Below are 11,566 nucleotides of genomic sequence, written 5' to 3' on the forward strand. Positions count from 1 at the left end.
ATGTATTATAGATGTAATATTTAAACTACATTTTTACGAAACCCGAAATAAATTGTTTGTCTTTTAAATAAATATGTGTTTTTTTTCATTTTTAAGTGGTGTGACGATTTTTTCGATATTTCTTCCGAATTCTGAACGATTTCTTTCAGAAAATCGGAACTTTCTCCCGAATTCTGAGCGTTTTTTTTTAGAAAATCTGAATTTTATTCCGAATTTTCTTTCGAATTCTGACCGATTTCTTTCAGAAAATCTGAATATTCCGCCGAATTTCCAGACGAATTCTGCCCGATTTCTTTCAGAAATTCGGAGTTGTCCTCCGAATCTTTTCCGAAAATCTAATTTTTTCTCCTATTTTTTCAAGAATTTTCACCGAATTCGGACCGAATTCGTCCAGAAAATCGAATATTTTTTCAGATTTTTTTCAGAAAATCTTTCCGAATTCGGTGACCACGTCCATACAACTTTCGTACCGAAATCGGAAGGAATTCGGAATCAGAATCGGACATTTTTTCAGAGATTCTGACAGAAATCGGACCGAATTCGGCAAAAATTGTTTACTGGGCTTTCACACTCTTCCTTCAAACACACACACGCATACACACTGTTCCCACGAAGTCACACAAGGGTTAATGTTCGGATTTGATAACAAAAAAAAACAACTCAAAGCACTCACACACCCTCGTGCGAAAGATTAGATCAAAACATTGACTATTGACTAAACGCACAGACGCCGCCGTTAAAGCAAACAATCCATTCAGTAAGTTTCCATTAGTGGTGGACATACATTCGAACAACACCTGCAACACACCAGTTTGTTTGACTTGCAAAAAATCGATCCGGAAAGTTACCGCAATCCTACAGCACAATGGCAGAAAACAAAGATTTAGTGTTTCGTAAAGCTGAGAAAAAAGATCTTAAAGTTGTTATGGAAATGATACAGGTAAGGAAATGTAGAGAATTATATTCTCATTAGAAAAAAATGAGAGTGAGAGAGCAAGGGGAAAGGAGTCAATAATGCCACCACAAAAGACGAAAACAATAAAAAATAAATTAAAAAGCAATGAGTCCCCAGCATCAGCTGAGCGCCACCATGTGTTTACGCTGCAAACAATAATAGGTCTGTCTGATTACCTTAAAAATGGGTAACAATTTTCGCAAATTGTTTACTAGAAGTTGTCTATCAACGCCATAGTTCTGCGATTCTAGAGAGAAATTTTGACAGGGATTTTACTATGAGTTTGCAATGATCTGATCATACTTCTTCTGGTCTACTTTACTGTTACTCCTCCTCCATTTTCAAATAATTTAATCAAGCAATTTGAAAACATTGATATGTTCTAGTATTGCAAAAACTTGAAAATGTCTACTATGATAGCCGATTTTTATACCCTCCACCATAGTATTGAGGGTATATTAAGTTTGTCATTCCGTTTGTAACACCTCGAAATAGACATTTCAGACCCCACAAAGTATATATATATATATATATATATATATATATATATATTTGGTATTGAAAATGGCTGATGTAGGTCCACGTTTTGGCATAGCCCCTATATAACGGTACCTCACGATATTCGGTATTTTGGTGATTTTAGCGACATTATTCACCGGAATTGTTTCAAATTTGGTGTTTGAAGTTCGTAATGGATACTACAGCCTATGACAGAAAATTGTCTGTACAGGTCTACGTCTTCGTATAGCTCCCATATAACGGTACCCCCCGATATTCGGTATTTTGATGATTTTAGCGACATTATTCACCGGAAATGTTTCAAATTTGTTGTTTGAAGTTCGTAACGGATGCTACAGCCTATGACAGAAAATTGTCTGTGCAGGTCCACGGGTTCATATAGCCCCGGTACCCCCCGATATTCAGTATTTTGATGATTTTAGCGACATTATTCACCGGAATTGTTTCAAATTTGGTGTTTGAAAATCGTAATGGATATGTTCACGTCCTCGTATAGCCCCAATATAACGGTACCTCCCTATATTCGGAATTTTGATGATTTTAGCTATATTATTCACCGAATTTTTTTATTCGAGTTTCGCATTTAAATATTGCAATGGTTTATGACAAAAGTTGCCTATGCAGGTCCACGTCGTCGTATAGGCCCTAATATAACGGCTACATTCGGTTTTTTTTTTTAAGATTTTAACAGAATTTTTAACGGATTGCCAAAATCATTTCACATGGTGGAGGGTATCCAAAGTTCGGCCCGACCGAACTTAGCTGATTTTTTATTTGTTTATATTTAAAAAATGCACACTTCGCGCTCATCTGTTCGCTGGCAGGTCTTTACCGACTATTTACAGGCAGATGGACCTAATTCTCTTTTTGTGTTGTGATTTTAGGAATTGGCCGATTTCGAAAATATGAGTGATGGACCCGAACTGACGGAACAAGGTATAAAAAATAGAAATCGATATATATGTGTGTGTATGTATTTCCAGTAATAATTTACAACATGTTTTCAGATCTTGCCAGAGATTCCGGTCTAGATGGAGGACAAGAATGCTGTCACATTTATGTATTGGATTTAAAGGAAAGCGATAAAGTGTGAGTTCAAAAGAAATAATATTTTCTATTTTCATTTTTGTCAATGGTAAAATTAAATGAAGCGAGGAACCTCATTTTGAGATGAACCTCAGATGAGATGTTTTCCGTCTAACCCCTTTCATTTTTCTTTTATTTTTCAGTACAACAATTGGTTATGCCATTTGCTTCTTTGCTTATTCCACATGGAAAGGTAGATTCTATTTCCTCGAAGATATTTATGTTAAACCCGCCTATCGAGGTATTGGAGCTGGTGCGCGTATTTTCCGAGAAGTGGCCAATAAGGCCAAGGAATTTAACTGCAAAAGAGTAGATTTTCATGTTCTATCATGGAATCCTGCTTCGAAATTCTATCGAAAATTGGGAGCATCCGATCTGACGGAAATTGAACAGTGGCATCTTTACCGTTTGCACGAAGAACAATTGGATACCCTGTCAAAGGAGTTGGAAAACAAATAATATTTTTTTTTTTAAATTTATTTTTTATTTTTGCTTTTGGTTACAGTTCTTGTTTTTATAAATAATTTTAATAAAAATAATGCATTTAAAAAAAAATGTTGTTTTATTAGTGTCATGTTATTGAAGCGATTAACATTAAAAAACCTGGTGGAATTAAATAGGTAACGTCAATAATTTTATTTGCAATATTTTTTTTCAAATTGATAAGTTTGGCAGTATCCCATTGTCAAAATGTTTATTTACAAATCCAGAGATGGGAACCAGTTTTTGAATAAAGTTAAATGAGACAAGGTGAATTACCGAAAAATGCTGAGAGAAATACTGATATTTTACAGAGAAAATTTACTCTGCGAAAATTATCAATTTGTCAAACAGACCTATTGTTACCAAGAAAATATTAAAAATATAATAGAATTAAGGAGGTAACGTCATTTCAAATGAGCAATTCCATCCGAGCATTTGGTGTGTCTGGTTACTTTTCCTGTAGGATTTGTCCAGTAACGTCTTTGAGAGAGAGAGAGAGAGCTAAGAAGTTTTATTCTCTTTTGCAAGAAAACTGGGAATTTGCCAGCAATCAGAAATTAAAAATGAGCCGAAATAAAAAACAATTAGGGTGAGTGCATGGTAGAAGAATGCAGGTAGCGGCATCAACGCTTGGAAACATTGATATGTCAAAATAGTTTAAATGTCATTTCAAATATAAGCAGATTTTTATATGTTTTCTTATACGACGTCATTCGGAGGTTATTATAATGCGCGTTTTTAAACAATTTTTACAAATTTCAAAAATTTTCAATGAATTCCAATTCCAAAATTGGCTTGACAGTTGTCCCAGCAGCTGTGTCGATGCGTATACCTATATTTTTCTACCATGGGTGAGTGTGCGTAAAACCTTTTTTTTTTTTTGACTGGCTTAAGCCATCGGCTGGCGGCTTCTTCGTAGATGAACTTTGGAGTTTTAGGTTGACTTAGTTCGATTTTGGCCTTACGCTCATTTGTTCTTTTCCGAAAAAGCCAGGCAATGACTTAAGCCCGTCAAAAGGGTGTTTTATGCATTCTCACATTTACATTTGCGATTTCCAAGATGCTTCTTAAATTGCTTGTCCAAATATAAATCACCGAAAGGGGAAGAAGAAACTCTTCTTCAAGTCATTCCAAGAACAAAATTTGTCCACCAAGAATTTGCAAACTCTCTGTGAAAGAGCTATCAAAATTGTTCTCTCAATTCGCTCTCTTCTGCTGATCTTTCGTGTCAACCTTTGACTTTTAGCAGGGGTGCTCAAAAAGAAATATCTCTTTTCAGTCAAATTTCTCTTTGCTTATTTAAATCAAGAACAAAACAGTGTTAAGTCATTATTTATACATATATTTTTTATCCATTTGCTTTATAAATTATTTTGGCAAACATTCGTGTTTAAAAACAATTAAATAGAACCGTAAAATATAAAGAAAAACAGAACTTAACTTTTCTCTTCAATTATCTCTTTTTTCTCTTCATGTTCTAGAACACGGTTTTGAGCACCGCTGCTTTTAGTCATCAATTTGCAACAATTGTTACGCATCAGCCCAGCTGACGGCACCTTTAAATGTCAAAACAATTTGTTGTAATGCTGAATTCGCCCTAAATGAATGCAACACAAAAACAAAGTTTGTTTATGTCTTCTTCTGACAGTAAAAAATTAAAAAAAATGAAAAAGAAAAAAATTTTGTTGTTGGGTATTGTTGTTGGCTATTGGCCAAATTATTAAGAATTTGATTACTGATATTCATATTCTGCTGTTGAATATGAGGTGTATTTATGGCCATATGCATTGGAGTGTTGGTGCCCTGATTTTGCATGGAACAGTTCGAGAATTGTTGTTACTGCTGCTGCATATGTACACTGTTAACATGCGATACATTTTGGGCAATGTTGCTGGAGATGTTGGCGGTGCCATGTGGTGCAAATCCTAGGTGTTGAGATTATGTCCAGCACTGGCCTTAATATGCAATTTATCGTGGACATTTCCAGGCGGCCCAGACGTAGAAGATATTAGTTGTGGGCTTGTGCAAACATTTCGAGGGCTAACTATCAACTTTGGACTTTTGCACTTGGACAATACAACATAAAATGTAAACAATCATCTCGTTTCTGATTGGTTGAAACAAATTTGCCGCAAACTTTAAATGTCATGGCGAATATATATTTTTCGCCTTAGATGCCAATTTCGACATTTGAGGGTACCACAAAAGTTGCTTTGTTGTAGCAATTCGCCGATGCGGTTACCTGTTAGATCTACCTTGCAGGTTCCCATGTCTGATTTGTGTACATACCATGGTAGAAGAATACAGGTAGACATTTATAATTTTTATTTATTTATTTTTTTTTTTTTTTCAAGAATAAGTAGATTTGTACAGGATGAGATAAAAAAAAAACTGCAACAAAGTCAAACGCCATAATTTTTACATTTTTTTTTAATTTTATTGAGTCTAATTATTTTGAGTCTATTTTCATTCTGTTGCGGTGTAAGTTCTTGCACTTTTTGAAATTTTAACGGCTTTACCCCGAGCTCATTTTTTAATATTTTCCAAATGGAATGTTGCGATATGTTCAGCTCACGAGCCATTTTCGGCCACTGCGACGCGGGTTTCTATCGCTTCTTTAGTTTAGGAATGACAGCAGTCTGAAGTTGGTTGCAGTTTTTTCATTTTATCCTGTATATATTTTCTGATACGATTTTTTTCGGATTTTTTTTTCGATATCATAAAGGGAAAATCGGGTGTCGAAGTAAAAAACTTTAATTTTCTTGCAGTTTTGGAACAGACCAATTGTTGTAGAGATGTTGCAAAATTAATATTTTAACATATGATTGGATGACTAAACCTTCCTAATTATTTTTCTGCATGGCTAAACACCCTTATGACATCAATGAAATCTGCTGATCCTAGTTTCGCACGGAAAAAATCTTCCATCGAATATTTAAAAATGGCAGAACGGTTTAGTTTCTTGGCTGTCTCGCAGATTCCTACGCCAATTCGCGCCCCAACACCTACGTAACGATAATCCGGTTTTATATACATGTCTTTCAAACAGTATTGTCTGCCTTTCCATACAGAATCTTCAGGGTAGCAAAAGGCACATGCAACTGTTGTACTGAAAAAAAAAACAATATTGAAAAGCAAAAGTTATATTATTGAAAATATTTTCGGGTGCAATCATAAATTATAGCCACTGATGGCAGATGAAGTTTTTTTTGAATGTTTTAAACTCACACTTCATCGTTTACAAAGCCTTGCATTAAGTAAATATGAACTTTTTCATCTCCTCCTTCGTCCATACCACACTTTTTCACAAGTTCTGAAAACAAAATTATTTTAAAAACATATATTCCCTTAAATAAAATAAAAGTACAAACTACTCGACGTACGGCATAAAAATACTTTTAACTTTTCCTACTTTTAACTTATCTTCAGGTGGGAAAAAATATCTAAAGGTGGGAATACATAAAGCGCTTATCTGGCTGGCTTCTTCGGAAATGAACAAAGGAGCCTAGGGCCAAAATCGAACTAAGTCAACCTAAAACTCCTTTGTTCCTCTACGAAAAAGCCAGCCGATGACTTAAGCCAGTCAAATAAGCTCTTTATGTACACAAAAAGCTTAATGCCATGGCTAGGCATATTTTGTGACATTTGATAAAAGGATTACAGAGCCGAAATAAAATCCAGCGGTCGTTTTCATTTATAATTTGACATTAATACACCTAGCCATGACTCGTGGTAGAAGAATACAGGTAGTCGCATCGACACAGCTGATGGGACAATAAATTGTCAAAAATTTGGAATTGAAATTTTTGATTGAAAAGTTATTCAAATTCGTTAAAATTGTTTGAAAATGCATATTACAACAACCTCCGATTGGTGTCGTTTGGGAAAACATATAAAAATATACTTATATTTGAAAAAACATTTCAAAACTTTTGACATATCAATGCCTTAATGCATCTACCTATATTCTTCCACCATGGTAAAACTCTTATCTCTTGATAGCAGCATAGGTAGATGTATGAATACACAAATGTTTTCTTTGTACCTTCTTCCGTTGGTGGCTCCAAACCGAGTATTTCACATATTTCCTGAAATATAATAAATCGAATTATATCTTGCAGTGTGAACTCATAGCGGCACGCAAGGCCTATATAAAAGTGGGTTTTGGAGGTAAGAATACATAAATTACATTATTCCCTCAGCCATATGTGCCTTATCGAAAAAACGGTTTTAGACCCTAGATCTCTTTTGATCAAATCCGTTCTAGCGTTGTCCGCCTGTCTGGTGCGTACGATAACTCTCGCAGGTAAAAGTATTCGATTTGATCCAAACTTGGTACATCGTAATATTATTGTCAAACTTAGATCCAGTACGGAGATGGGCAATATCGGTCCACTGCTTCTGGTACGTCCCTCACAACATTGTCGACATTTTTTAAAGAAAACATGTAAAAAGCTGTAACTGCAGCCGGGCCGTACTTCGAATACCCTCCACCATTTGGAACGAATTTGGCAATTCTCAAAAACAATAAAATCCATTAAAAATTCTGTTAAAATCTTAAAATACCGAATTTTGATGTTATTTTAGGGTCTATACGACGATATGGACCGGCATAGGTAGTTTTTGTCATAAGCCATTACAATATTCAAATGCGAAACTTAAAAAATCAGTGAATACTGTAGCTAAAATCATCAAAATACCGAATATCAGGAGGTGCCGTAATATGGGGGCTATACGAAGACGTGGACCTGTACAGACACTTCTTTTGTCTTAGATTGTAGTACCCACTACGAACTTCAAATACCAAATTTGAAACAATTCCAGTGAGTAATGTCGCTAAAATCAGCAAAATACCGAATATCAGGAGGTACCGTTATATGGGGGCTATACGAAGACGTGGACCTGTCTTAGGCTGTAGTACCCATTACGGACTTCAAATACCAAATTTGAAACAATTCCGGTGAGTAATGTCGCTAAAATCATCAAAATGCCGAATATCGGGAAGTACCGTTATATGGGGGGCTATACGAATACGTGGACCTGCACAGACAATTTTCTGTCTTAGGCTGTAGTATCCATTTCGAACTTCAAATACCAAATTTGAAAAAAATCCGGTGAATAATGTCGCTAAAATCATCAAAATGCCGAATATCGGGAGGAACCGTTATATTGGGGCCTCTACGAAGACGTGTACCTGCACAGACAATTTTCTGTCTTAGGCTGTAGTATCCATTTCGAACTTAGTTGCAAGCATGGTACAATGAAGAGAAGGTAGGTCAACTTTGAAAAAATTGCAAGTATAGAGGTCTACCTGTTTGGCTTGTACTGTCAGAATTAGTATCAAAACAATAAAAAAATCAAACAACTTGTTGCATTTATTTTGAATAAATAATTGAAAAAACGCGATAACTGAATGAAAGGTCAACACTTCTTTTCAAAACCATGTACTATATATCTCTGAAGGAATATTTCGCTACGAAAACTCTAGATTTTGTCGATGCATACGTTGAAATAAACATTTTGAAAACACCCAAATTTGAATATTTTCTGAACAATTTTTTTTATTGAAAGGAAAACACATACATAAACAAATAAAGATGACATATTAAGCCAAGAAAATAAAAAAATTGAAATCATATGGTAGTTCTGCCCTACCTTGATATCATTGTACCATGGTTGCAAGCTTCTGCTAAAATAATCAAAATACCGAATATCGGGAGGTACCGTTACATGGGTGTTATACCTATTTTCAATGCCAAAAGTCCTGCAGACATAATATATATTTGAGTAAAATTTTAGCAATCTACGTAATTTCGTTCGGAATTAGAGTGATTTTTACAGACGGACGGACATCGCTCATAAAACACGAATTTAACATCCGATTTCATTCAGACTTCGTACATCGCAATATTTCGATCAACACAAGATCTGTTATAAAGATGGTAGAGAACGGACCACTCCTTATACCTCCCCCTCAACGTGTCAAAGTTTTGAATAACCCAAAGGATCACAAAATCCGAAATAAGCATCCGGTTCTCTTCAAATTACACACATCACAATAGGTGTGTCTGGTTACCCTAAAATTTGTAACAATTGTTACAAATTTTTACTGGAAGTCATCTGTTAACCCGAAAGTTCTGCAAAAGAGAGCGGTTGGAGAGAGAAATTTTGACAGTTCTTTCAGTGAGAGTTTGCAAATTCTTGCTGGACAAATTTCTTCTTGCAATCTCTTGCAACTCTTCTTCTTCTCATTCATCGACATTCAATCAGATGTTTTCTATTGTTTATTTATTTCTTTTTGTGATTTTAATTTGAAAATATTGTTTTGGAATTAGCAAGACTTATTGTTTTTGGAGAACAACTTTACAAAATTTAAAAAAAATAAATATTAATATGTAATAAGAAAACAAAACACTATTTCCAACATTTTTAGACAAATGCCATTAGCAACAAGTTTAAAGGATTCCGCGGAACACATTAAATCTATCTTCCTTATATTGGTCATATTTTTATTTTATTGTCAATTTTCTTTTTATTTATAAAACTTGTGAAATTGGTGGTGGTTCCTTTCGTTTAATTCTTTTAATGGAGACAAATTGGTTTGTTTTGACAAATCAGCTGATTAGTTGCAAGCTTCTGCAGGAATACCGTCTGTTTACCTTTCGTAATTTCCTTGCAAAAGAGAGTAAAACTACCTTACTCGCTCAGAAAGATGTTGCTGGACAATTCCTGCAGGAAAAGTAACCAGACACACCTAATACCTTTCTTAACTCAAGGTCTGGTGTGAAGATGGAATATATATGTCCATTCCTTCTAGTACCTCCCACACAAAGGGTTAAATTTTTGAATATTCATGAAGCTCATAAAACACGAAATTAATCTCCGATTTCATTCATACTTCGTACATCTCAATATTTCCAACAACACAAGATCTGTTATAAAGATGGTAGAGATCGGACCATTTCTTCTGATACCTCTCCTAAACAGGGTTAAAGATTTTGTAAAACAAAACGCTCAAAGAAAGCAAAATAAGAATCCAACTCTCTTCCAATTTCACACATCCAAATATAATTGCTAACGCAACGCGCCAACTCCTTCTGGTATCTCACACCCACAAAGGGTCACAATTTCCAATACTTATATTGTCAGTCTATATCTAAATATTGTTCTTAACCAGAGATCGGAGCCCCAACCATAAAGGGTCACCAGTTTGAATAATCATAACTCAAGGCTGGGGTATAAACATCTTTCGGACCGACTGATACTATTTTACTTGTTTGATTGGCATTAGTCATCGGCTGGCTTCTTCGAAAAGAACAAAGGAGAGTAATTTATTTTTATTTTGTAGTTCTTTACCCTTAACTTCCAACATGATATGAACTTAATGCGTTTCCTTACCGCCATCATTTCCAAAACAACCTTTAGATCGCTTCTCTGAGCTCTACGAAATATTCCTCCTCCAATCATTGATGCCTCGGTGTTTGATGCCATATTCTTGGTGGTAAGCTTTCCTGATCGGTTTATCCGCACTCAAAGTAGTAGGTGTGTATGCACCAAGAGAAACAAAGTGAATGTGGTAATTGTTTCGTGACTGCAGTAGTAGAATCATAGACTAATGAACATATAGACAGCGATAGCGACAGCTTTCAATATCGCCTGCTGACGGATGTGACAACAACAATGAACTGTCAAACCAATTTTGGAATTGAAAGTTTTGAATGAAAGATTATTCAATATTATATCATTATCATGTTATCATTAGAGCACTCCAGCATTTAAATGTGAATAAATCTTTTGTGTCTCGTACAATCGCTTGTTACCGTGATACTAGTAGCGTGGCCCGACGTCAGGGAAGTGGACGGAAGGAAAGAGCAACATAAGCAGAAATGGTTCGAAAAGTAAGGAAGCGACTTGATCGAGACCCATGTCGCAGTAAGCGAAAGATGGCTCATGAACTGAACATATCGCATTATTCCATTCTGCAAATATTGTAAAATGAGCTCGGGTTAAAGCCATTGATATTACAAAAAGTGCAAAAACTTACACCACAACAGAAAGAAAATAGACTCAAAAGAGCAAAAGAGTTACTTCGCTTGGTCGAAAGTGGTGAACTGCCGAAATTGGTTTTCTCCTTCGGTTAGCCACCAGAACTCAAGCCCCGGCCATGGTGATGGTGATAAGAGTCGATGGTCGCTCTCCTATCGTATTAATCGACCGTGGCATCAGGATAAATGACGAATGTTATCGCGAAAATATTCTGAAGGTTGTATTAAAGCCTTGGGCACGCAAACATTTTGGCCGCAGACATTGAACATTCTAACAGGACTCAGCACCATCGCTCTCAGCACGCCCCATCTAAGAATGGCGAGGTTCCTCGCTTCATTTCCAGCACACAATGGTCTCCAAAATTGGCACCAAGCGCATCGCCGGGAATTGGCCAAAATACCGCAGAGCAACATTCGGGCAGCGTGTGACAGTTTCATTGGCCGTTTGAAGGCCATAATTCGTGCCAAAGGTAACCAA

The 11,566-nt window shown here is 35.7% G+C and overlaps 2 protein-coding genes across 2 annotated transcripts; one reads left to right on the forward strand and one right to left on the reverse strand.

The window, feature by feature from the left end:
- The first annotated feature begins 707 nt into the window (after positions 1 to 707).
- On the forward strand, positions 708 to 3,093 carry LOC101899024 (thialysine N-epsilon-acetyltransferase). The gene is made up of 4 exons (XM_059118184.1): positions 708 to 940; positions 2,359 to 2,410; positions 2,482 to 2,563; positions 2,704 to 3,093. The coding sequence occupies exons 1-4, from the start codon at positions 866 to 868 to the stop codon at positions 3,017 to 3,019; spliced, it is 525 nt and encodes a 174-aa protein (XP_058974167.1). The 5' UTR covers positions 708 to 865; the 3' UTR covers positions 3,020 to 3,093.
- Positions 3,094 to 5,353: 2,260 nt separating this feature from the next.
- Positions 5,354 to 10,701, reverse strand: LOC131800641 (uncharacterized). The gene is made up of 4 exons (XM_059118185.1): positions 10,442 to 10,701; positions 7,089 to 7,131; positions 6,272 to 6,356; positions 5,354 to 6,152 (listed from the first exon to the last, which is right to left on the reverse strand). The coding sequence occupies exons 1-4, from the start codon at positions 10,532 to 10,534 to the stop codon at positions 5,891 to 5,893; spliced, it is 483 nt and encodes a 160-aa protein (XP_058974168.1). The 5' UTR covers positions 10,535 to 10,701; the 3' UTR covers positions 5,354 to 5,890.
- Positions 10,702 to 11,566: the final 865 nt, after the last annotated feature.

This window comes from Musca domestica, unplaced genomic scaffold, assembly GCF_030504385.1.
Source record: "Musca domestica strain aabys unplaced genomic scaffold, Musca_domestica.polishedcontigs.V.1.1 12, whole genome shotgun sequence".
Lineage (NCBI taxonomy): Eukaryota > Metazoa > Arthropoda > Insecta > Diptera > Muscidae > Musca > Musca domestica.

What these genes read in the sequence shown, in the direction of transcription:
- LOC101899024 (XM_059118184.1), top strand. Translation starts at nt 866, where the DNA reads ATGGCAGAAAACAAAGATTTAGTGTTTCGTAAAGCTGAGAAAAAAGAT. An exon ending in TTGTTATGGAAATGATACAG is followed by an intron (nt 941 to 2,358) that starts GTAAGGAAATGT and finishes TTGTGATTTTAG; the next exon opens with GAATTGGCCGATTTCGAAAA. An exon ending in ACCCGAACTGACGGAACAAG is followed by an intron (nt 2,411 to 2,481) that starts GTATAAAAAATA and finishes ACATGTTTTCAG; the next exon opens with ATCTTGCCAGAGATTCCGGT.
- LOC131800641 (XM_059118185.1), bottom strand. Translation starts at nt 10,534, where the DNA reads ATGGCATCAAACACCGAGGCATCAATGATTGGAGGAGGAATATTTCGT. An exon ending in TTGTTTTGGAAATGATGGCG is followed by an intron (nt 7,132 to 10,441) that starts GTAAGGAAACGC and finishes ATTATATTTCAG; the next exon opens with GAAATATGTGAAATACTCGG. An exon ending in GGAGCCACCAACGGAAGAAG is followed by an intron (nt 6,357 to 7,088) that starts GTACAAAGAAAA and finishes TTTTGTTTTCAG; the next exon opens with AACTTGTGAAAAAGTGTGGT.